General features: G+C 41.1%; 1 protein-coding gene across 2 annotated transcripts in view; it reads right to left on the bottom strand.

The window, feature by feature from the left end:
- The window catches only part of LOC143288629 (protein Wnt-6-like), a 119475-nt gene that overhangs the window by 84252 nt on the left and 7723 nt on the right, over positions 1-27500 (bottom strand). Inside the window, exons 2-3 of one of the 2 annotated variants that reach the window (XM_076597291.1) lie at positions 8297-8485; positions 5943-6746 (exon numbers count right to left, since the gene is read on the bottom strand). The exons of the other annotated variant lie outside the window; for it this stretch is intronic. Of the exons in view, the coding sequence (XP_076453406.1) occupies positions 5943-6016 (74 nt within the window). The 5' untranslated portion in view covers positions 6017-6746; positions 8297-8485. The remainder of the gene's footprint in view (positions 1-5942; positions 6747-8296; positions 8486-27500) is intronic. 2 annotated transcript variants of the gene reach the window in all.

Below are 27500 nucleotides of genomic sequence, written 5' to 3'. Positions count from 1 at the left end.
ATGATGTGTGTGTGTGTGTGTGTGTGTGTGTGTGTGTGTGTGTGTGTCCGTCTGTCAGTCTGTCTGTATCTGTGTCTGTGTATGTGTGTCTGTCTGTGTGTCTATGTGTGTGGATGTGTGTGTGTGTGGATGTGTGTGGATGTGTGTGGATGTGAGAGAGAGAGAGAGAGAGAGAGAGAGAGAGAGAAAGGGGGGAAGGAGAGCGAGAAAGAGGGGTGGGGGTGGGAGGCCTTATAAACCAGATTTCAGATGAGAAATACTTATTTTAATCAGTCACTAAATATAAAAATGCACGCATACTTGGACATGTTTTGATGCTGTGGTTCAAACTGATAGAATGGTCAGGAGGACAATAATGTATGACTGTCTTCATGGTTACACTAAAATGATCCTCCTACACACTTTTTTTCTTTCTACTTACAATGTATATCATATTGCTGTACCTGGAGAGAAGGGAGAAGATATTATGTGAAGACTGGATCTACCAATAACCCGAATAAGCAAAGAAAATGACAGTAAGACCAGAAGAAAATCATCAATATGATTTTTTTTTTTTTTTTTTTTTTTTCCAAGTGCCGAAAATCCTGTATGTGTCAGCTGAAATGATTCACGAAGAATACATAAACAAGTTTTCGTATTTTCAATCTTTATTTATGCTGTTGCTAAACTGCTGCCAACTTATCATGTTAAAGGCATAAGGCAGCTGTAATACTATGTGTATGTTACCAAGTTTAACAGAACAGACTATTTCAGACACTGAGTACATTTAGAGGTATATACACGGATGCATTTTCCTCTCTTTCATCTGACTGTTGTTTAAAATGAATGATTTGCATGTCTCTCAAATCTGATTCATGTATGTTCTGTATGTTCCCTAGAAAGGGTTCAATAAGTCACAAATCGAGAGACAGACACAGAGAGAGAGAGAGAACGTGTGTGTGTGTGTGTGTGTGTGTGTGTGTGTGTGTGTGTGTGTGTGTGTGTGTGTGTGTGTGTGTGTGTGTGTGTGTGTGTGTTTGTTTGTTTGTTTGTTTGTTCTGGGCACGAAAAGATTATTTTGCAGTGATCCTCCATACTCCAATAGGAGTAAAAGGATAATTAAAACTTGAAACTTGAAACGTGTGTGTGTGTGTGTGTGTGTGTGTGTGTGTGTGTGTGTGTGTGTGTGTGCGATACCATTTCGATCGGCATATCACAGTATTTATTCATTTGTTTTGAAAGGAAGATTGAGAGGAAAATTATGCCTATGAAAAGCTCACTCACCTCTCTCTCTCTCTCTCTCAGCCTCTCTGTCTGTCTGTCTGTCTCTCTCTCTCTCTGTGCCTCTCTGTCTATCTGTCTGTCACTCTCTCTCTCTCTCTCTCTGTGCCTCTCTGTCTGTCTGTCTGTCTGTCTCTCTCTCTATCTCTCCCTCTCTCTCTCTCTCTCGCACACTCTCTCTTTGCTTCTCTGTCTGTCTTCAGTCTGTCTGCCAGTGTGTGTGTGTGTGTGTGTGTGTGTGTGTGTGTGCATGTGTGTGTGTATGTGTGTGTGTGTGTGTGTGTGTGTGTGTGTGTGTGTGTATCTCACTCTCTGTCATGAATCTGACATATCATTAAAGGTTTTAACAAGAGTCGAGGGGGAGATAGCGAGGGGACGCTGTGCAAGTGGATGGGTGTTAAAACTTCAGGATATCATTCTGGAATAATAGCTGGTTTGGAATTATAGGCAAGCCAGCTTCGAGCAAGAGGGTGAAGCTGAAACTCCACTGCAAGCAAACATTCAGCAATTATCTCCAAAGCTGAGGAGTGTTTTCTATGGGTCTTTTTTTTTTATCAAAGAGTTTGTAGGAATGCTCTCTCTCTCTCTATGTCTCTCTCTCTCTGTCTCCCTCTCTGTCTCGTTAGATGAGTTTTGGCGATATGAAATGAAGACTTTGAGTTCTTAGCCATGAAAAGATGAGAAGGGAGGATATTGATATGGATTTCAACTCTCATGACCCTGCCTCCGACCCCAAATGACCTATCCCTCCCTCCCACCCAACCCCCCTCGATCTCTCTCTCTCTCTCTCTCCCATCCTACTCCTCAGCTTCTCTTCCGACTCCTTCTCGTACTCCTCCTCCTCCTATTTCTCCTCAGGAGAATTTTCTTTTCTTTTCTTGTTTTAATGAGGAAGGGAAGAACGCCAAACTACACCACGACACAGACCTTGAGGAAATGACTGTCGGAGAGAGATGATGGAATGTCCCGCTCCGCTTGCATGGGAGGGAAGGGGGGAGGGGACGACGAGGAGGAGGAGGAGGAGGATAAAATGAGGTGATGACCGCGTCGTATCAAATAAGGGTAAAAGACGATTGGTTGATCCAAGACCGACCGACCGCCCCTAGCGGCGGTTTTTGTTATTCTCTCATTGGACGAGGCCCTTCCCAAGCAAAACGCCGTGCAAAAACTAAAATCAGTGGGGACAGAATTGATTGGCTGCTTGATGTTGCATGTCAATTCACGGGACAGAACGGATTACGCGTCCCCCCATCATCCCCTCCACGCAAACCACCTCCTCCCCCCCAAGCCCCCCCCCCCTCCCCGGCCCTCCCCCCCCCCCCCCCCACACACACACCCAAACACCACCCGTTGCCCTGCTTTTTTCCTCAACGTCGAACTCCTTGGCCAGGCCACTGACGGGAGGGGTGGGGGTGTGGGGGGACGGAGGGGGTGAACATGAACGTGCGCGCGTTTACATGCCCCATCGTGCAAGAGGGCGCGAGTGCCACATGCGCACGCATTTACAGTCATACAGAAACACACTCAGATACGCACGCACGCACGCACGCACACACACACACACACACACACACACACACACACACAAAACCGGAAATTCAGAGACGATGAAAAAGAGGAAATGGCTCAATTTCGCCGTCAAAACTATGGAAGACAGCAAAAAAAAAAAAAAAAAAAAAAAAAAAAAAGCTCTTTCAAAATGATAACAAAAATGATAATGAAGTCCTTTTTTGGCTGAACAGATTACTAGTTGATTACTAGTCTGAACAAATTCAGACATTCTGAAACTACCACAAGACAAATTTCTTATATATCTACATCCAACGTGTTTCTAGACTGAAATACTCATACAGTGTCATCATAATTTCGATTTTCTTTGATATTGTCCGAGACACGTTTAGTGGGATTTTTTTTTATTTGTAAAATAAATCATTTGTTTTGGTGCGTGCTTATTTTATTTGTATTACTGTTGCTTTTGTGATTTTGTTTTGTTTTATGTTTTCAATTCTTTCTTGCCGTGCAAAACATCAAAATTCTCTCTCTCTCTCTCTCTCTCTCTCTCTCTCTCTCTCTCTGTCTCTGTGTATTTATGTTTAATAGTTTGTATGTATGAATGTAGCCTACATATATATCTGTGTGTGTGTGTGTGTGTGTGTGTGTGTGTGTCTCTGTGTGAGTGCATGCGTGCATGTGTGCCTATGGTCTGAAACGTAGGACAATTTTTATCAAAAGCGAGTCTTATCTTACAACCCACAGATTTTATAACCTTTCTCCATTTGGTGTTTTCATAGACTCAGTAGTCAGTCTTCACTTTATGTGTGTTATGATTTTTTTTTTCTTTTTCTTCTTTTCCCTCCTGCTATTCTTTTTTTATGCATTTTTTTGCTTAGCTGAAGAAAACGTATTACCATTATCTTCAGATTATATCTCAAATCAGTAATGATGAAACCAATGAATTAATGAATGAATCAACGCTTCAATGACAAAACTCAGGGTACTGTTACACATAACGTGTTGTATAAAATGTGAAAGAAAAACATAGAAAGTCAATTACACAGATATACAAATGTAGCTACAAACACACACACACACACACACACACACACACACACACACACACACATACACACACGCACGAATGCGCGTGCGCGCGCGCGCACACACACACACACACACACACACACACACACACACACACACACAGTTACTTACCATTACATAATCAGGAAACCAAACGGGAATCTGGCCGACCGTCAGATAATACTTGTTGCATCATAATATCCCACGACGTACATAATTTTATTTATTGAAAAAAACAATATTCAACAGCACAAGTATATGCAGTTATCGAAATATGATGAAAATGGTCGTTGTAGAGCGGGTCGAAGGAAAATAATAAAATCATCATCATAATTATTCTTATGATAAAATTAATAGTAATGATTGTAAGAACAATAACCACAACAACAACAACAACAACAAAACAACAACAACAAAACAACAATAATAATAATATTAATATAATGAAAATGATAATAATAATGAAAATGATTGCAATGTTATCATTTTCATTATTATTATCATTTTCATTAATAGTAGTAGTAGTAGTAGTAATAGTATTGTTATTATTATTATTATCATTATTATTATTATTATAACAACAACAACAACAAAACAACAATAATAATATTAATATAATAATAATAATAATGATGATGATGATATCGGATTGTTGGTTGTTAATATTTTACACTGTGAAGACGTTACGGTGACTATTCTTGGCATAACAAAGTAGTGAAATATTTCACAGGTGGTCGGAAGTAGCCAAAAAGGAAACATACAACGAACAGCCATATTTGTTATAATAATTCAGAACACAGCTAAATGGAAGTCGTTTGAAAAAAAGTAAGACTGGAAATCTTATGCATGTTCAACATTTCCGATCGGTATTTTCTTAATGGAATGATTGTTTGATTGACTGTTTTATTAATGGAATGGAAAGTAAAAGAATAATAATCATTTCCAAAATATGGATTTGAGAGTGTCACACACAAATTAACACACACACACACACACACACACACACACACACACACACACACACACACACACACATTATGAATGCTGTTCCAATCTATGCCGTCAATTCTCATCATTTATTCATTCATAATAATTATATATAATAAATATATATTTGTTATCATGATTAATTTATTTACCTATGTTCTTGTGTCTTATAAATCTTTAGGTTCCATGACACTGAAATTCATGTTATTCTGTTCACACACACACACACACACACACACACACACACACACACACACACACACACACACACACACACACACACACACAAATCGTCTAATATCTCTGATAGTGAAAAGACGCTGAACTAAAGAACGAACGAACGAACACGCACAAATAAACAAACAAACAAACAAACAAACAAGCTAATAAATGTCAGTTAGTTTTCTTCACAAGTGAACACATTACTTGGTATTAAAAGAATTTCGTTTTCAATTACAATCAATTATAGAAAACCTGTTTGTAATGGAAGATAGGTTAAGAAGAGGACAGACGAAAATCAAAAATAGATCAAAGCAGTAATCCTCATACGGTCAAAGAAGAGAAGTTGATGACTGAAAGAAACGCCCCCTAAGTGAATGTATTACGTCCTGTGGTTGAACTCAGGTAGTGTTCATAACAAAGACTCTTAGGACGCGGTAAAGATAACACTGTCATGAAGGTAGGGACACAGAAGAAAGACCACAAGCCGCGCACTGGACTTGGTGTCAGAAACGCTTAGCAACAAAAAGAAAGAGAAGAAATCACTTACCGACTGTAAGTTTAGTCGTCAACGGCCACAGACAAATACAAAAAAAAAAAAAAAAAAAAAACAACAACAACAAACAAACAAAAAACAAAACAAAAAAACCTGCAGGAAGAACTGGAAGTACTTCTCAATACAAACTGCTGTGAGATCTGTAGGGAAAGCTGTGCGAAAATCACAGAGTGTTTATTGCTGTATTCTCGTATGACGCTTGGGGGTATAGTAGACTTTGCCATATGCTCAAGATTTTTTTTTTTTTAAACAGACTAAGATAATGATGATGATTATTATTATGATGAATATGGTGGTGGTGGGAAAAAAAAAAAAGAGGGATGAGTTTATAAACACTTACCACCACAAGCCAATGATGTTTGTGGGGAACATGAGCACCAAGTACAAGAACACCAAGATGGCTTGCAGACGCATGGTCGGCGAGATCCACGGGAGAAAACACAGGTGGGGGGGAAAAAAAAAGAAAAAGAAAAGAAAAGAAAAGAAAAGAAAACGAAACACAAAAACACTCTCCGGTCGTCAAAACACGGTAACGCTTGGTGTCTGAAGTACTCCTGGTCCCTTGTTCCGGAGAAAAAAACACCTTTTGGAACTCTCCACTTGTACACTTACTACTGTCTTCTGGTCCCCGAGACCTGGAAACACTATTCCAAGTTAGTCCTCGGGCCAGATCTGCCCGTGAGAAATATTCTGTCTGCAGTCTGCCGAGTGGTGGTGGTGTCACAACCTCTTGGAATCATCCTTTCTTTTTCACTGTCTGACACAACCTCATCGTGCCTCTGGTACTGACAACAGTATTCCCCCACCCACCCCCAACCCAGTAGGCATTCACAAACAAATCCCTGGACACCAATTTCTCGCGAACTTCAATCCACTTGTCACAATGTTAATCCGCCCCACTGGCATAAGAAAAGTAGATACGTCACTGCCATTGTCTATGACCAACACTTTCACCTATTCACCGCAAAATTAGTCATGACAGACAACGACATCATCAACAGAACACACGTTTAAAAAAAAAAAAAACTTGTGGGATGTGGTCACATATGAAAAAAAGATAATGTATGTGTGTATAAACCAGAATAATACACTGTTCAGTTAAACTAGTCCTCAGTCGTCATCCAGTTGCGTGGCAAAAGGGAAGCTGCAGGAGGAGAAGGCGACGACAATGAAGAAGAAGAACAAAAATAAAATAAAAAAAAAAGAACAAGAAGGACTAGCAAAGAGGGAATAAAAATGTCTCCTGCTTTAATGGCGTCAAGAGGGGGATGAAATGAGTGCCATCAATCGTGGAAAGCTGTACAGACAGCCCCTCGCCCCGCAACTCAAACACGTCCCTCACTTTACAGGGATGATGACAAGGTCCGTCCCCACCTGCACTGACATCACCCTCACAATCCTGCCAAGCCTCCCCCCTAGGCCAATCCTTGTATTTTATATATATATATATATATATATATATATATATATATATATAACTCGGTGTTCGCAATTAAACAAATCTGGCGAGTTAAATTCAAGTTGACAGTTGAAAAATAACAAAACAAAGAATCGAAACAGTTATTGTACCAGAGACAGTCGCCATATTGACCAAGCTACCATTTTTTTAAAACCTTCTCGGGAGATCGGGTCTGATTCAATCTCAAGCCCAGTACAGACAATCGATTGAGAGAAGAACCACTCACAACAACTTACTTCCCCACCACACACACAAAAAAAGTGGCGACCACCTCACGGTAACAGTCACGATGTGAATCAATGTGAACCCGCAACCTGTCGCAGAAATTCTTTATACCCCCCACCTCCACCTTCACCTAACAGTAAAGTCTGTCACTTTTTTTTTCTCCCCCCTCTCTCTCTCTCTCTCTCTCTTTCTCTCTCTCCCCAAAACACATAAAGACACGTTTTACTATCCACGCGGGCTCGCACGGACGCGGCAAACGAGGCGTAGCAGCACCAGTCAGATCCTGAACGGCTGTGGCAGTACGACTCCTGTCGGGGGAGTCATTCAATTCACCAAGATGCTGCCTACATCACTCCACACAACCTCTCCACACCCCCGTGACGTGCACTCAATTTGTATTTCCTCCAGCGTAGATCATTTCCCAAGTTGGCCCCAGGAGCTGAGAGGGCTCTTCCAGCCAAGCTGGGAGTGCTTCAGGAACACACACACACACACTCACACTCACTGGAGAAGATAGTCGATGAATCGAGGATGGTAGTGGGGTAGAAGTAGTAGCAGTTGTAGTTGAAACGAAAGTCGCCGTAACGGTGATGATGATAGGTGGTGGTAGTGGTGGTGGTGGTGGTAGTGGTGGTGAGGAAGAAGAAGAAGGGGAGTAAGGGAGTCGTCAGTGGTAGATTTGTTGTAGGCGGGTAGGTGGAGGTAAGTCGAAAAAGAACAAGAAGAACAAGAAGAAACCCTGGCCTTCACACTACGAGGCGTAACTCCGATAAGGGGGAGGTAATCAAACAATCAACACACGAGGGCGACCCCTTGACTTCAGTGGTCATGGTCCCATGGTCTCTCCTCCTGGTCAGGCCTGGCGAGGAGGACACACCACCGCCACTAACCCGCCTGCATGGGGATCGCACTCTAATCGCTCAGGTCTTGTCCTCCACCCTCCCCCAAACACACACACACACACACACACACACACACACACACACACACCACTCCCCTTCCTCTCTTACCCCCTCCCGACACTCTTCTCCGTTCAGGACACCGCGCCACCTCCCTCTGCTCTCTCTTCTCCTTCTCTCTCTCACTCTCTCTCTTTTCTCCTCCTCCTTCTCCACCTCCTGCTCCTTCTCCTCCTCCTCCTTGTCTTTTCGTGGCAGTGGTTGTGATGGGTGGTGTAGGATCAAGAACTTCTTGGGAGCCTGTGGAGAAAAGAAAAAGAAAGAAAGAAAGAAAGAAAGAAAGAAAAACCCATACTTACAAACAAAAAGGGGGAGGGAGAAAACAAAACAAAGAACACAACACAAGAACGAGTGAAGAGAAAGTCACGGTGATTGTCAATAACGCAGGCGATAGACAAGAGCAAATACACAAGAACGTCTTCATAGATTAGCTCGCCGCTTTTCATTGATACTACAGGCCGAGACAGACACACATACCGTAGGGGGGGGGGGGGGCGTGTGGGGAGAGAGAGAGAGGAGGAGGAGAGGGGGTGGGGGAGCTAGGGAGGAGGGGAGGGAAGGGGAGGTGGGTGGGTTGGTGGGTGGGTGTAGTATTAGGCGGTTGTCGCAGATTGTGGTGGTGGTGGTGGTGGTAGTAGTAGTGAGGGGCGAATGCGAGGGCGAGGGCGGCGACGGCGGTGGTAATGGTGGTGGTGGTGGTGGTGGTGGTGGAGGAGGGAGGAAGGGAAGGGAAGGGAAGGGTGAGGGATGGGGAGGGGGGGGGCAAGGGGGAAGGGGGGGGGAGTAGGAAAGTGAAGGTGAAGTTGTCACGCGAGAGAGGCGGTATCCGTGGCGGTGCTATCTCTTTGTTGTGTGTTTGCCGACTGCTGTTCTTCCTCTCTTTTTTTTCTTCTTCTTCTTCTTCTTCTTCTTTCTTCTTCTTCTTCTTCTTCTTCTTCTTCTTCTTCTTCTTCTTCTTCTTCTTCTTCTCCTCTCTCCCTCCCTCCTGTCTTCTATTCCTCCTTCTTCCTCTTCTCCCCTCCTCTCCGCTTCACCCCTCCTCTTCCTTCCCTGTCTGTCTGTGTATTTTGTCTGTCTGACTGTCTGTCTCCCTCTGTCATGACCTTTGGATGAGTTTGTAGTCTATGTGTCTATCTGTCCGTCACACATACACACACACACACACACACACACACACACACACACACACACACACAAGAGTGTGTGTGTGTGTGTGTGCGTGTGTGTGTGTGTCTTTCTGTTTCTCGCTCTAAACATTATTTATTTCATATATGAAATATCTAAAAATCAAAGTAACATTAATATAGCGTGTCCTCATGTATATACGTGCCTGCTTGTGTTTCTTTCTTTCTTTTTCTTCTTTTTTTTGTCATTAGTTGAAGACTTATCTTTAAAGATATTAATTATCTAAATACATACTTTATGTTATTTATGTCATTCATTCGTTTGTTCCTTCCTTTTTTTTTTTCTTTTTTTTTTCATTTGTTTGGTTTTTTGGGGTTGTTTTTTTTTTCATTTCGTTAGTTCGTTACTTAATTTTACTTAATTCTTTTCATTGCTTTGTTAGGTAATGGGTTAGCTTTTGTTTATTGATGTACTCTCTCTCTCTCTCTCTCTCTCTCTCTCTCTCTCTCTCTTATTGCTTTTTCTTATTGTTTTTTGGGGTTTTTTTTTTGGTTTTTTTGGTTGTTGTTGTTGTTGTTGTTTTTCGGGGGGGTTGTTGTTTTCTTGCTGTTGCTGTTGTCGTTGTTTTGTTGGTGTTTTTGTTGTTGTTACTGTTGCTTTCATTTGTTTTGTTATTGTTGTTGTTTTCCACGTGTATGCATTTTCGTATTCACAAATTTGATGTATTGGTACAAAGGAAGGATGGAGAGAGATAACCTACAAGTTGCTTTCGTATTGATTTCTTTATTCTGTTGATTGATTGGTTGGTTGGTTGATTGATTATCTATCTCTCGATATCTGTCTATTTGTATATTTTTGTTTATTCATTTGTCTGTTCATTCATTCATTCATTCATTCATTGTTTTATGTTTTGTTATTGTCTTCTTTCGGGTGTAGAAGCGGGATGTGATTTGTGATGTAATCTTTCTCTGTCCCCTTTCTCCTCATCCACATTCTCAGTATTCTTCTATCCTTTTGTTTATATCATTTTTTTTTTCCTCGGTCAAAGCATTAAAGTATTTCCCATGCTATCTCTTTCTGTGTGTGTGTGTGTGTGTGTGTGTGTCTGTGTGTGTGTCTGTGCGTGTGTGTGTCTGTCTGTCTGTGTGTGTGTGTGTGTGTGTGTGTGTGTGTGTGTGTGTGTGTGTGGTGTCTGTCTGTCTGTCTGTCTGTGACTCTTATCTCTGTCTCTCCGTCTCTCTCTCTCTCTCTCTCTCTGTCTTCCCCCCCTCTCTCTCTCTCTCTCTCTCTCTCTCTCTCCTACCCCTCTCACTCTGCAGGAGTGGGGGGGGGGGGGGTAGGAGGGGAGGAAGCCAGGAGGAGGGAGAGGAGCGTCTATGCGTATGCGTGAGCTGATGTTTTTCTGTTTGTTTCGGTATGTCTATCAAATTGTCTACCAGTCTACCTGTGCCTGTATGTCTTTCATTTAACCTGTCTGTCTGTCTGTCTGTGTCTGTATGTGTATTGGTCAGTAGACCAATCTCTTTCAGTCTGTGTCAATCAGTATGTCTGTTGGTCTTGTCTGTGAGTCTGTCTTTCAGTTTGTCTATGTCTGCGTGTCAATCAGTCAGGGTTATCTGTGATGTCTATCGCTCTGTCCATCAGTCTGTCTTTCATTCTCTCCCTCCACTAGACCTTGAGTGGTGGTCTGGACGCTAGTCATTCGGATGAGACGATAAACCGAGGTCCCGTGTGCAGAATGCACTTAGCGCACGTAAAAGAACCCACGGCAACAAAAGGATTGTTCCTGGCAAAATTCTGTAGAAAAATCCACTTCGATAGGAAAAGCAAATAAAACCGCACGCAGGAAAAAAATACAAAAAAAATGGGTGGCGCTGTAGTGTAGCGACGTGCTCTCCCTGGGGAGAGCAGCCCGAATTTCACACAGAGAAATCTGTCGTGATAAAAAGAAATACAAATACAAATACCTGTATGTCGGTCAGTGTACCGGTCTGTCTGTCTATCAGTCTGCCTGTGTCTGCATGTCTATCAGTGTGTCTGTGTCTGTATGTCTGGGTGTCTGTGCACCGGTCTGTCTTTCAGTCAGTGTCCATGTCTGTCGGTCTATCAGTCTGTCTCTCAGTCTGCCTGTGTCTGCATGTCTATGAGTCTGTCTATCAGTTTGTGTCTGCATATCTGGCGGTCTGTCCATCTGTCTCTCTCTGTGTCTGCATGTCTGTCAGTCTGTCCATCTGTCTGTGTCTGTGTCTGCTTGCCTGTCTGTTTGTCTGTGTCGGTATGTCTATCAGTCTATTTGTGTCGCTGTGTATATCAGTCTGCCTGCGTTGGTAAGTCTCTCAGTCTATCTGTGTCAGTCTGTGTCGCTATGTCTATCATTTAGCTATCAGTTTATCTGTCTTGGTGTGCGTACCAGTCTGTGAGTCGGTCTGTGTTGGTATGTCTGTCAGTCTATCTCACTTTCCGTCAGTCCGTGTTGGTATGTCTATCACTCAGCTATTGATCTGTCTATCTTGGTGTGTGTATCAGTCAGTGAGTCGGTCTGTGTCGGTATGCCTATATAGGTCTGTCAGTCTGTCTGTATCGGTATGTCTGTCAGTCTGTCTACAAGTCTGTCTGTGTTGGCATGTCTATTATTCGATACGTCGGTCTGTCAGTTGCACACTCACTAACTCTATCGATCGACCAATCTATTTTTCCTTTGCACAAAAAAGAAAACTTACAGTTACAACAACAACAACAACAACAACAACAACAACAACACACAGACACACACACACACACACACACACACACACACACACACACACACACACACACACACACACACACAATGTTTATCTACATGTCTATCCAGCTGTTGTTGACTTTTACAGTTATGGTCCCCATATTGTTTACTTGTCTGTGTTGTGATAATGCACCTGACCAAATTTCTCCAGTTGGAGATAATAAAGTTATTCTTATTCTTATTCTTATTCTATCCGTCAGTCAGATTTGATGAGGGTAGGTCTGCTCGTATGTCTGTCTACCGATCCATCTCTATATCTATAATCAAGATACCAGTCTGTCTGTCTGCCTGTTTCTCTATCTCTCCGTCCACCTACATGTTTATATGTCTGTCTGTCTGTCTGTCACCTGTTTGGTTTTCTAGCTAATCTCTCGCTCTGTCTGTCTGTCTCCCTGTCTGTACGTCTGGTTATTTGCTGTCATTGTTGGGTTTGTTTTGTGTTTTTTTCCTTCTTTCTTAGTTCTTCATTCTGTCCATGTCTTACATTTTTACATAACTTATTGAACTTTAGTTTTTGTTTAATTGTTGTTTGTACTTCCTTTTATCTCTCTATAAATCGTTGCTTTTTTTCTTTATTCATGTGTGTGTGTGTGTGTGTGTGTGTGTGTGTGTGTGTGTGTATGTGTGTGTGTGTGTGTGCGTGTGTGTGTGTGTGTTTGTGTGTGCGCGAGTAAAACCTATATAAATCCATCCCAATTCACCCGAAAGGCATATCACAATCTTGCCACCATTACTACGATCATACAACCCAACCCAACCCACCCATCCACACATACACACACACCTTCCCGTGTCAGTATTTAAGCGACAATTCATTCTTTTAAATGACATAGTCATAAAATGAACATTAAAAAAACCAGAAGCGCGAGGTACGCGAAAGATCTACACGTTTTATGACAGAGGGAGGGAGAGGTAGATAGAAGAGAGAGAGATAGAGAGAGAAGAGAAAGAGAGAGAAGAGAGGGAGAGAGAGAAGAGAGAGATATATATAGAGAGAGAGAAGAGAGAGAAGAGAGAGAGAGAGGGAGAAGAGATAGAGAGAGGGAGAGAGAGAGGGACAGGGAGAGAGGGAGAAGAGAGATAGAGAGAGAGAGGGAGAGAGAGAGGGACAGGGAGAGAGGGAGAAGAGAGAGAGGGGGGGGAGAAGAGAGAGAAGAGAGAGAGAGGGAGAAGAAAGAGATAGAGATATATATATAGAGAGAGAGAGAGGGAGAAGAGAGAGACAGAGAGAGAGAAGAGAGAGATAGATAGACAGACAGACAGAGACATAGACAGAGAGAGAGGAGGAGGATCACACACAAGGTCGGCCATCTTGCGGAGCTGTCGACTGGACTAACCTCCATTCCGCTGAAGACGTAGCGTCACATGTCACTGCCTTAGGCGACACGCTTCACTTCATGCTTTACACATTCGCACAGTCTGTGTCTATGTAGCATTCGCTATATATATATATATATATATATATATATATATATATACATGGTATGTGGGTTGTTGTTTTTTGTTTGTTTTGTTTTTTTGTTTTTGTTTTTGGTGGAGTCGAGTTTAGACTCATTGCGGTCACGTCAGCACTGATGCGCGCACATAGATATCGAATTATGGACTTGCCTGAGCCGCAGTCATTAATTTTACCGACAACAGTTCGCTCGTGCATACATGTATACACTTGAATGCTTCAACTTCACACACACACACACACACACACACACACACACACACACACACACACACACACACACACACACACACACACACACACACACAGAGAGAGAGAGAGAGAGAGAGAGAGTTTGTTCGTCCATTCATTCACTCATTCGAATTTGTCGTTTAATTCAAATTGGGGAGAAAAAAAACATATATGACCCACACTTTGTGGGCACAAATCACAGGTTATCTTAGCTGATTTTGCATACTCGTATCAGAATAATAATGATATGTCGTAGCAGAAGTAGTAATAGTGCCCATCATCATCACACACACACACACACACACACACACACACACACACACACACACACAAATGATGTCATCTAATATCACCGATAGTGAAAAGACGCTAAACAAAAGAACAATGATGTAACATCTCGTTGGGAAAACTGATGTCATGAACGATCTTCACCCTGTTTTGCAGGGAGGAGGGAGGAGGAAGGTAGGGGGACAACAATGTGCAGACATGTTTCACGTGCACAATGACAGCACACACACACCCATCAAAGGACAGTTGACAATAAGAACACACAATAGCAGGGAATAATAATCATGACGCATCGCGACTACTTTAATAACGGAAAGAAATTTCTTTCGTCAGCTTTTTAGTCTCTAAATCAGACAGTCAGTTTCCCGTCGAGTATTTAAAGTAGTGTTTGTAAACATACATGTTCTCTTCGTTGCCACTTTCCACAGCAATCGTCATTATTTACTTTCACCCTGGTGACCTTAATCGTTAACAAAGAAGAGTTCTGTTACAAAGCATGGGGGGGGGGGGGGGGGGGGGTCACGACAGGAAATCCTACCCCTTTCCCTGAGCGGAATTCATTTACAGTATCCCCGAAGTTCCTTTCCAACAGTAACGATGGAACGAACTGGCTGTTGACAAACTCAAATCCAAACACGTACCACAACCTAAAAAAAAAAAAAAAAAAAAGGAGGGAGGGCAGGGGTCGGGAGGGAGGGGGGGGAGGGGGGCATCTTCCCGTCAAAAAAAAACACACACAAAAAAAACCCTGTCTTGACTGTATTGCTCTGACACATTGTTTTGGGGATCAACCGGGTAGATCCCAACGTCCGTAGAAAACTGTGGTCAATTGATCCCACTGTCAATATCCCACGGTAGACCAAATCCTTAGCACTTCAACCCTGTCTAGAGCGTCTGCAGCAGTAGTTTGTGTAATGGCCACGAAATCCCCCAAATCAACATAGAAGGTAGAAAAGACAAGACTCGCGTTCCCAGCTTTCGCTCGGTAGATTATTGTGGTTGAAAGAGCGGAATGCGGATGACCTGTATTGAGATCAGATGTTGCAATGACCTACATAAGGCCATGCTGACAGATACTGAGGTAAAAGTACACCCACTGGATTAATGGATGAACAAGGAGATAGAGGAGCAAGTAAACAAGGCTCATAATGCCACTGCTACTACAACATAAACAACAGTTTCAGTTTCAGTAGCTCAAGGAGGCGTCACTGCGTTCGGACAAATCCATATACGCTACACCACATCTGCCAAGCAGATGCCTGACCAGCAGCGTAACCCAACGCGCTTAGTCAGGCCTTGAGAAAAAAAAAGGTGAATAAATAATAGAAAAGCTTACATAAATAAATAAATAAATAAATAATAATTATAATATAAAAAGGTAGTAGTAATAATAATAATAATAATAATAAACAACTACTACTACTACGACGACGACGACTACCACTACTACTATTGGTAATAATCAACTATCTAGTCCTAATATAGTTGACTCTCATACTTTTCACGAGTTGTGTATTGGGTTAAGATTTTGGAAGCACCCCTCTCCTGTGCGGCCTCTGTGTGACATATCAATGGCGACCATATGATGTTGACGCTAATAACACTTTCGGCGATTGACATCCACCAAGTTTCAGGACTGGTCAGGTATTAGACAGCATTGCTGCTTGACCTATGGGCGGTGAGCCGAGAGAGTGGACCGACGAGACGGAAATGAACGGGATTTACAGCAGATCCTCATTCACAGTGTTGATCGGTTGAGTGATGGTAGTAGGCTACGTTGGGTGTAGCAGTAGTTGTAGTGGTAGGCTACGTACGTACAGGCACTTTCAAATTTATTTATTTATTCGCGCCCACGCGCGCGCGTGTGTATATGTGTGTTTGGGGAGACGGGGATAAGTGGGGAGTGTACGGATACACTTCGTTATTTTGTATCACGTCAGTACGCAATTTCCGGTCTCTTACATGAAGTGTCGAAATCCTCTCTCTCTCTCTCTCTCTCTCTCTCTCTCTCTCTCTCTCTCTCAAACGCTTGTGTGTGTGTGTGTGTGTGTGTGTGTGTGTGTGTGTGTGTGTGTGTGTGTGTGTGTGTGTGTGTGTGATCTTGGTGTGATGAATTGACAAAGTTGCAACATTTTAGGAGTGAGTATCTGTAAACTTGAGTAATATCTATCTATCCAATGTCAACCATTACAAAGCTTCTTGTATAAAGTTGAATTTAAAGAAAACCACAAAACAGAGTTGAACATTCAGTAGCTGTGTGTAAATGTAGAAGAGATAATTACGAATACATAAATGTGATGACTTCAGTCTTTGACCGTAGGACGGAAATTATCGCAGGAAACGGGATCAGACATTAATTTCCACTCCAGTGTCATCCACTGAGATGACTGAGAATGTAATCAATACGGCTGACAACCATGTATTCGCCGGACTCTCTCTGTCCCTCCCAGTAAGCAGCTTACATGCAAAGAATGCCCGAGATCACTGTCTGTCTTTATATGCCATTAACTAACAGATTCACCATATTCATCGTCACCAATAATGTTTGCCATCCTTTTATTATTATCATTATCGTCACTATGATAATAATTATTATCATTACTATTGTTGTCGTATTTTTGGTCATGGACACAACTCTTAACTAATGCTGTGACTTCTGAAGAAAAGCTATTTGTACTGCACATCAAAACTTGAGTCATACCCGACACTATCACGAATAGTATTGTTCTTTCTTGCACAAAGAAACCACGTGTCCCCATTTGCGTGGAGCATAAAGCACACAATTCAAATGTTCCTTGAAAAAAAAAAAGATTATCAGTCATTTTGACATACACTTGCTTTGGAGTCTTCAGTTACCGAAGCGTTTGTGATATCCTTTTTTAGTGTGTCCATTACTAACTATTTAAAAGGAAAATGTTCGACTGTTGGAACTTGTAGATGTATGCACTTCTGAAATTTCCTACAGGCTGAAATGATGAAACAAATCACTCGTTTTCCGCAATGTACTCTTTCTTGTATTAACTCACTCAGTACGGCCAGTCCTCTCTTCTCCTCTACACAGACCCCTCGGATGTCCAGTGGGTGTCTCAATGATCCAACCTTTAGCTTCCGTCGTCAGAAATTGTGGTATTCTTTGTCAACATTCACCTCTTCAGTATAAGAGCCTTCCGCTTGCAATATTTTGATGATGGTAATTTGGGGTGAAACGCTGTTAACGTTGTCTCTTTCGCCGTTCGTATGGAAAGAGTTAAGGTCGAAGTTTTGTACACGTGTTTACTTCTATCGCACGAACTGGAGAAATAATTTCAATGGCTTGACCATTTTCGTTGCTATCGTTGTTGATGTTCAGAGTGTGGTGTATATTAAAGCCGTATTGATTATATATGAAAATAATAAGACATGAGGTGGCCTATGTTGTTTGCTGTATAAAATGAATATTTGGATATATTCACAAAGTCTTAAGTTTCATTTTGATGACGAGGAAAGGGGTATTTTTACTACACTTTCCCTCATCTTTCTCCGGAACGTTTCATTATTAAACCATCATTCTCGAAATCAACGGTGTCTACCGTATCCCGCGCTCCTGTCAGAGTCTTTAGCCTCGGAATTTTTTTTTTTTTTTTTTTTTTATCACTGAATATGCAAAAATATGAATGCGACTGACTGTTCTTTGAAACAAACATAGAAGAACTGTTTGAGAGAAAACGCCTGGGTACAGTTTTTCCTTTGGAGTGTTCGTCAGTGTCAGGATGCTTAACACACAACAGTTGAACCTTTGTAGCCAACTGTGGACGCTGCAAGTCTGAAGTCACGTTTGGACGATTGCGTCTGAGCTGTGAGCTGAGCAGATGCATAAAGCTGTTCATGGCATATCAGTTTTTGCCTGGATATTTTTTTTTTACACACACACACACACACACACAGGGAGGGAGAGAGAGAGGAGGGGGCGGTTGAAGTAATCCTAAAAGCCAAATGAGATCTGACATGTTTGTTTGTTTGCTTGCTTGCTTGTTTGTTCGAAATCTTACTGCATTCCTCAATAGCTTGTCACTTTATGATTATGGTATCATTGTCTAATGTCACGTTAGCAGGAATCGAATTCAAACGAAGAAGAAGAAGAAGCGTTATCATGATTCTGATAAACCCAGTTATGACAGTGAAGTGCAATGTCTTGTTTCCTCACGATTTGACCATCAATCGGTTTTTAACCCCACCTCTGTCCCATACCATGTACTCATATCATCCATCTGTTGACTTCGCCTGTTGGTTCACAGTATACAGACTCGAGTGGCTTCTTATTTTGACAGTTCCTCACAAAAGTCACCACAGCCAATACCTTTTCAACGAAAGTCAATAATTCCAACCAATATCTGCGGGAGCCATGAAAGAAACTTCCATAGCCTTCGAATTCCATGCACGCATGGGTTAATATTTGCAATTGTTTTCTTCTTCTTTTTTTTTTTTTTGCCTTTATCGCCCATATAAAGAATTATTCTGTAAAAGCAAAAAATCTATAAAAAAATAAATAAATAAAAAAAGATCGAGAATGGACGGGTCGGAACCAATAATAAAACTAGACAAAACCATTGGGACGGACACGACCAATCGTTGCTCACATGTCCTCTCAACAGGAACATGGACGGGCATGAAAACAACAGGAATTAAAACCACTGGACGGAAGAAGAAGAAGAAAGCATCGCTCGACATCCCCCACCTTGAGCGCTATTTTCTCTTATTGCGTTATAAAAAGAAAAAAAAAGCATGCCCCTTTTCTACAGATATTCTCCAATATTCGCCCAGCCACCGCCCTAAAAAAAAAAATAAAAGATAAAAAAAAAAAAAAAAATCCTACCCCGCCGCCAACACCGCCACAAGATTTCCATAGCGCACCCCCTGCCACGCTCTGGGCGGCAGAGAGAAGTGAGAAGAGTGCGGACCAACCGTGACTCTCAGAGGGGGTTGTTCGTGTGCATCTGAGCAGAAGACTGTGGTGCCTGTCTTCAAAGGAGGAGCCCAATGCTCAGCATGAACAACAGCAACAACAACAAAAAAAGTGGCTTGTCCAGCGGACAAGGGGTACTACTGAGGGATGGGGTGGGGTGGGGTGGGGGTGGAGGAGTCAGTTGAGGACTGAGTGGCCCTTGAGCTGCTCAAAGACACCGCCTCCTCTCCCTACCTCCTGTGGTCTGACTTTTCTTCTTTTTTTTTCTTTTTTTTCTTTAATTCTCTTCTCCTTTTTTTACGACTCGGGTGTGGAGCCTTGAACAGAGAGAGAAAAGCGAGTGTCGATGTGGGCTGTGGGTTTGAAAGGGGCAGCGTATGATCCATGAGTTGTTTGCACTGTGCTTTTTTTTTTAACTGTGGGGACGGTTTTCTTTACATGTGTGTCTCAAAAGAGGAGGAGCAGCGTACGTTCAGATTCTCTCTCTCTCTCCCCCCCCCCCTCTCTCTCTCTCTCTCTCTCTCTCTCTCTAAGCGTGAAGAATGTAAGTCACAAAAGGGACTGGCAGAAGACGACAGTTCTGCGTGATTGCATATGGACATTTTCAGGGAAAAAAAAATCATTAGATAAATAGAAATAACAAACAGAGAAATTGCTTTTCCAATCAGCTAGCGCATGCGTAAATGAAAACAAAAAGAACAATCGAACAACGTAGAACACGTTTCAACTCGCTCGTACACAGAGAAAAAGGAAGAGTTAAATGTAGACAAACAAAAATTCAAAACCTTACCTTTCCATCAGCTTGTATGCACAGAGTGTACACACACACACACACACACACACACACACACACACACACACACACACACACATATATATATATATATATATAAACCACCCAACAAATTGAAAAAACTGCAGTATCTATCAACTTGCGCACGAGTGAATAGAAAAAAAATCCTAATGGAACAAATCTAAAACCTGCACTTCTCATCACCTCGCATACAGTCAAATAAAAAGGTCAACGGAACAAATCCAGAAACTCTAAAGAACACGTTTCCATGGTTTGTAAACCTGTATCTCTTGTGTCTGCCTTCTACGTGTTGATGGCTAACTCTAAACAGACTGAACTTTAAAACTGAAGCTGCGTATACCCTTGTCATAATTTACGCAGCGAAGGTTTCTTATCTAATTGTTGAATAGATTTCCATTGGTAAGACAGACTGCCGAGGGGGAGATGATAACTAACAAACGAAGTTGGCATGAGCGTCTCAGATTCCCTGTTAGAATATGTCGAGATGAGGGAGGAGGACGAGGAATTGAAGGGCCAGAGACGGGCACAATAGCCGAGTGGTCAAATCTTTCAATCTGGGGGTCCAGGGTTCGAATCTCGGTAATGGCGCCTGGTGGGTAAAGGGTGGGAGATTTTTCCGATCTCCCATGTCAGCATGTGTGCAGACCTGCTAGTGCCTGAACCCCCTTCGTGTGCATACGCAAGCATAAGATCAAATACGCACGTTTAATAAAGATCCTGTAATCCATGTCAGCGTTCGTTGGGTTATGGAAGCAGGAACATACCTAGCATGGACACCACCAAAACGGAGTATGGCTGCCTACATGGCGTGGTAAAAACGGTCATACACGTAAAAGCCCACTCGTGTACATACGAGTGAACGCGGGAGTTGCAGCCCACGAACGCAGAAGAAGAATAAGAAGGGTCAGAGCTGCCTTCATCCATTTATTGATTTTGCAATGTGGCAAAATCGAGCCAACGGTTTACCTGGTAGAGTTCAATTTTACGATCTCTTAGCCGATGCCCTGAATTGAAGTCAGGTTGTTCAGGGCTTGGGGGTTAGTTTAGTGATGGTTGCTTTGTTCAGAGGGGTGAGTCCTGGTGTTACGTATTCCTTGTGTGTGTGTGTGTGTGTGTGTGTGTGTGTGTGTGTGTGTGTGTGTGTGTGTGTGTGTGTGTGTGTGTGTGTGTGTGTGTGTGTGTGTGTGTGTGTGTGCGTGTGTGTGTGTGTGTGTGTGTGTGTGTGTGTGCGTGTGTGTGTGTGTGTGTGTGTGTGTGTTTTAACGCAATCGTGAGATGCTCTGCCACTACCACTGGAGCGAACTGAAGCACTTCGCTTTCGTTCACCACGAATTGATGTAGTGCATGTCAGCTCCTACTTAACAACAAGGCTGACACTGGTACACGACAGAGCAACGACAACATGATTTTGATTCCTATCGTATCGTATCGTATTACTATTCGTCACAACAGATTTATCTGTTTGAAATTCGGGCTGCGTGCGTGTGTGTGGCTGACGCGAAAGAGCCGCACCATGATTTTGTCCCCGTGTGTGTGTGTGTGTGTGTGTGTGTGTGTTTATATGTGTTTGCGTGCACAACCAAAGCTTTATATTGTCACGTTCAGTCAGCCATGTAAGAGGAGGTGGCGGGAGGAGGGTAGATAAGTGGGAAAAAAAAACGGGTGAAAAAAAAACCGAAAAAAGGAGTGTCCCCTTTTTACCCCGCACTACGAAAATACAGCAGTTGTCTGAATGAAAGGCACCTCGGGTGACTGCCCATTTAAGGCAAGGAATGGGTGTCAAAACACTTTTTATACACTGTGGCTGTGGGCTGTATTACCGTTTAATGTGTGGCCGATGTGTGTGGCGGTGTGTTCGGGGGGGGGGGGGGGGGGGGGGGGGGGGGGGGGGGGGGGGGGGGGGGCTGACTTGTGACTGCAGGAGACACAAAGCGGAGAGAGAACTACGTTTTTTTATGATTTTTTTTTTTCGGATGGGGGTGAGGTGGGGGCTTGTTGGGGTAGAGGGTTGGGGCTTTTTTTGTGTGTGTTTCTCTGGTCAGTGATAGAGTTTTTATTTGTTGTTTTGTTCTCGTTTCTACATACTGTCTTGTTTTTGATAGCTGTTTTGGTCACACAAATTGCAGGGAGAGGGGAGGGAGGGACGAAGGAGGGGAGGTAGGGGGGAGGGTTAACGGAGACACACACGGTCTAACAAAAGCAGGAATGCGCGCGAAATGGGGGTGGTAGGTGGGATGATGGTGAAGGGGAAGTCAGTGAAGAGGCGGAAGGGGGGGGGGAGGTCAGATAGAGAAGTGGTCGTGTGCGCTACTTCTACCCCCCTCCGTCCCTCACCCCCCCCCCCCCCCCACCTCTCTCTCTCTCTCCATCTGTGTGTGTGTGTGTGTGTGTGTGTGTGTGTGTGCGCGCGCGCGCACGTCTGCGACCGTATTTGTGTGTATGATTTTCTCCTAGTTCATGGAAGAAGTAAGGAAATGGAACACAACATACAAAAACAAAATAAAAAGTAAAAACGTACAACAACAATCCAGAAAGTGTCATTGACATAAATTACGGGTACGTGAAAAAAAAAAAAAAAAAAAAAAAGTTGGAGGAGAAGGAGGAGGATACAAGCGAAAGGAGTGAATAACTCGATGGACCAATGGGAACCCTAGGCGTTCGGGGTGGAGTCAGGCCGGGTAGGAGGAGGAGGGTACGGGTGGAAACGGGACACACAGCCTACGGAGTGTGTGGCAATGATGTGTTTTGACACTGGTCAGAAAATGAATGCTAACACGACAGTTCCATGAAAAAAAAGAAAAAAAAAAGAAGGTAAGTCTGTATTTCAAAACCTACATCATTAAGAGTTCGTATCAAAAAGTGATCACAGACCAGGATTATTGAATTGAAAAAAGAAAGAAAGAAAAGACTTACGGGTATGAAACTGATATTGTTTTGAAAGCCTTGGGTTATATTAATTACGTAATCGCCGCAGGGATTTTTGAAAGAGGCAATCTTGTGAAAGTACATATCTTTTTATGTGTTTGGTTCCTTTTTACACAAATCAAAACCATCTATATTAATTTTTCTGCGGCATAATTTCCTTTAAGTAAAGTTCGAAAATATTCCTTGTAGCATAAATGTATTTTCGTAGCATTGATCTACATTATCTTTATTAATGCATTGAAATCTCTCTCTGTGTCTTTCTCTCTTCTCTTCTCTCTCGCGCTCGCTCGCTCGCTCTCTCATCAGATTTGTCGTGAACTATATTGTCCTTTTTCACAAACGATCAAGAGAAAAACAATAATAGCTGAGGAACATATAATGCCTTAAGACCTTTGTAAATATTGTAACTGAACTGTATGGTTATGATCGACTATCATCGAAAGAAAATAGGACTGCTTGTGCATTTGGAAACATTCAATTATCTATCAGTTTGTTTCTTGGGTTGCTATCAGCAATCGATACATACATACATACATACATATTCTTAATATGCTCATGTTTATGTTTCATTGTGTCTTATCAACTTTAAGGTTTTATGACAATAAAAAGTATTCCATTCTATTCTATTCTATTCCACATACATACATTTCGGTATAAGTATAGGTATAGATATATATTCCTCAGAAAGTGATCCCTTACAAAGTAATATAGAAAGAAAATTATATAGATACAGAAATATTTCAAGATATTGATTGACATCGTTTTCTTTTAAAAAAAAAATGTTTATTTATCTATTTATTTATTTAGTCATTTATTTGTCGATTTATTTATATTATTGTTTTCAGAAAGACTACGAAAAACATTTGAACGAACTTTAGACGGCTTGTGTGTGTGTGTGTGTGTGTGTGTGTGTGTGTGTGTGTGTGTGTGTGTGTGTGTGTGTTACATGTATGCGCGTGCGTCTGTGTGCATTGTGTATGTGTGTGCGTGCGTATGTATGTGCGTGTCTGTGTCTATGTGTGCCTGTGTGAAGTCAAATTCCGGATTGAGCGTTTTCACAACCACTTATAATTTTGATATTCACAATAAAAGATGATAATTGTTTATATATATATATATATAATAAAACGTTCATCTGTCTTATTTTCCTTCTCAGAACGTTATAGTTTTAAACACCATCATATGTACATACAATGTACTCGCGCTGTGGCTGTGAAAAACGTATAAACCTTGAAAAATTATTGTTTAAATTCCAAATCCTTCTCCTTTTTCTTGTCTCTTTCCCTCTGTGTGTGTGTGTGCGTGTGTGTGTGTTGTTGTTGTTTGTTTGTTTAATCTTGGGTTTTGCTTTGTTAAGTACTTTTGTTTTGTTTTGTTTTGTTTACTGAGCATTCGATACAGAACTGACTGGTCAGTTCGTAATTTCTAACACCTCTACTTTTATTTATCTATTTATTTATTTATTTATTTATGTGTGTATTTATCTATTCATCTATTTATCTATTCATATATATATATATATATATATATATATGTATGTATGTATGCATGTACATATATATTTATTTATCTATTTATTCACCTCTCTCTCTCTCTCTCTCTCTCTTTCTCTCTCACTTATTTCTTCATACAAACAGGATTGGCATTCTCATTTAGAAGATTCGGAAAAATATAGCTGGTTTCTTTCGTTTAAGAGTATATTTGAGACGGAAAAATATATTTCAGTTCTAAACAATAAATGACACAGATGTAGTCTTGCTCGGTTCAGGCTAAGGGTATTGGGGCTGAATGCCAGTAAAAGATGGTACTCCATTGACACATCCGCTCGACCCCCATGCCCTATGTGTGGGGCGCAGACAGAAGACGAAATTCATTTTCTTTTTGTGTGTAACGCCTACAGTGATATCCGTAAAAAAAATAATAAAAGTTTTTAAAGAAAGTGTTTCAGTTGAAAGGGACATCATCCATCTCCTTTTGTCAGATAATGTAAAGATAATGCGGTCACTTGCTAAATTTATCGCCCTTGCTTGGCACTTTCGTAGCAAGAATTGCTCGAACTTGTAAATGCATACACAACAAAAGAATTGCAGTCTCGAAAGTTTAAAAAAAAGATCATACTTAAGCTTTAACTGTCATAGGTTGGATGGTCGACTCAAAGAAGCCGACATTTGTATCATTTTCGAATATGCACGGAGAAAGTGCAAATTAACTGAATATGTGTAGGTTTACTTTTCTTTCTTTTTTTTTCATACTTTTTCTTTTTGGTTGAGCACGCCGTGAGTTTGTCGAGCGTGGGTAAAGCCGTTTTCGACATAAGTGTTTTTTATTGTCTTTCAACAGACCTTGTGATTTTCTTTGCAGGGTTGTTGCTGCGACTTTGATATATTCATGCTGTTTGGTTTGTTTTATGTTGTTGAACGGTTATTTTGATGTGTCCCATGCCAATAGGACTGTTATGTCAATGGCATTAAAACATTTTTCAGTTTAAGTTTCAGTTTCAGTTTCTCTCTCTCTCTCTCTCTCTCTCTCTCTCTGTGTGTGTGTGTGTGTGTGTGTGTGTGTGTGCGCGCGCGTGTTTGTGTATGTATGTGTGTGCGCTCGCACGCGAGCGTCAGTGTGTGTATGCATGTGTGTGCACGGATGTGGGTGTGGGTGTGTGTGTGTGGGGGTGGTGGTGGCGGAGGGGTGTGTGTGTTTTCTTCATTATGTATACAATTCTGCATGAAAACCTTTTCCTTTCATTTATGTGTGTGCTGTTTGTAATAGATGTAGATTAGCAAGGACAGATTGGAAGAATAGGCAATGCCTAAAATCTTAATCCTTGAATAAAAACGTTTTGAGTTCTGAGTTCTGAGTTCTCTCTCTCTCTCTCCGCCACTTTCTCCTTTTATTAGGCTGCATCTGTTCGAAACAAACGTATGATTAACTCGTCTCTGTCTGGACATAATATACAGTTTTTGTTTGTTTTGTTCATATGTTTTTGTACCCGTGAGTTGAGACTTTTTTTTTTTTAAATTGTATAATATTGCTCCGACCTGTAATCCTTTGGGGATAAATCGTATGGGAAGGTGTATGCGCAACGGGCGTTTTAGACTTAAGAATAGAACAATTTATTATGTTTAGTTTTCAACTACGATGATACATTTTTGTTTGATATTCTCATGTGTTGACGGTGTACATATTGTGAAAGCTTTGTGTGTTATGTGTTTGAAAAGCCCTGATGAGACATTCACACTTCTACTTTCAGAGCAATAACTGACAAGATACACTTCGAAAATATTTATTTTTGTTTCTCTCCCTTCAATTGGAATACTGTTTGAAACTACATCCAAACATATTTGAAATATAGATTATGGCAATAAGTATCAATGCAAAATTGTAGGGTCCTAGTCCCCGAGCAAAATTAGACATAACAATCAAATTCGCCTAGTATGGACAAATCGTATATTTTTTCAGATATGTGTTTCGCTGAGAGAAGAATTTGTCAGGTTTGTCTTAAAAAAAAAATAAATAAATAAATCCTACCTCAAACGAAATGCGTAGGAGTCGACTTTTTAGATTAATAATTTCAGGATATTATACATGTATGTATATATATATATATGGAGTATAAAGAAAACACCGAGTAAGTTCTCTGGCTAACCAATTGTCAAGAATCAGTTAATTGTCATTTAAATCAGAAAATGATAATCTATAGGTATGTGTTCTTGTTTTTATAATATTTGAATGTCATTCTTTAAAATGCCAACAACATCGCAAAAATTCATCCACAACAAACAACAAAGAAATGAAAAGAAAATCTCCGTGATAAAGACAACAACAAAAACATGCAATAACTGTCAACATTTTTTTTTGTGTGTGTGTTTTTTTTGTTCTGTTTCTTAGTTGTTGTTTTGTTTTGGTGATGATGTTGTCGTTATTTTTATTCAAATAGAATGAAAAACAAAGTTGAACAAATGTCAATATTTTTCTTTCTGTCTTTAATTCCTCATGAAATGAAACAAAAACAAGAAAGGCAAGACCTTCAAGATTTATTTGTGATACATTTTTTTTAAAATCCAAGCTTTTTATGTATTGAGTATAATGCATTTACTGTTATATTTATATTTTTTGTATTCTCTAAACTTGGCACTTTGATCTGATATTCTGACCAAACAGCTAGAGCAGTCATTATTATCATTTTTTGTTCAAACAGGAACTTCTTTTGCTAAGCATGGAAGTTTTATTTATTGCAAACGTTTTGGTGTAGGCAGTAAAACAAGGGAAATTACTCTGCTGGGGAACTTAGTTTGCTTTAAACTGATCTTTCTAATCTTAAACATTACATTTTGAAATTATACTCAATACATAAAAAGCTTGCATTTTTTTTAAAAGTGCATCACAAGTGAGTCTTGAAGGCCTTGCCTCTCTTGTTTTAAGATGAGAAAGATCAGTTTAAAGCAAATTAACTCCACTAGCATTACATAGTAATTTCCTTTTTTTTCTATCTGCACCAAAACTTTTGCAAAATAAATAAAGCTTCCATGCTTAGCAAAAGAAGTTCCTGTTTGAGCCAAAAATGATAATAATGACTGCTCTAGCTGTTGGGTCAGAATATCAGATCAAAGTGCCAAGTTTAGAGAATACAAAAAAATATAAATATAACAGTAAATGCAGTTTGCATATAATTAGGCTTCATTCTTTATTTTT

This window comes from Babylonia areolata, chromosome 1 (assembly GCF_041734735.1).
Source record: "Babylonia areolata isolate BAREFJ2019XMU chromosome 1, ASM4173473v1, whole genome shotgun sequence".
NCBI lineage: Eukaryota > Metazoa > Mollusca > Gastropoda > Neogastropoda > Buccinidae > Babylonia > Babylonia areolata.
This window is presented reverse-complemented; position numbering and strand designations above follow the sequence as displayed.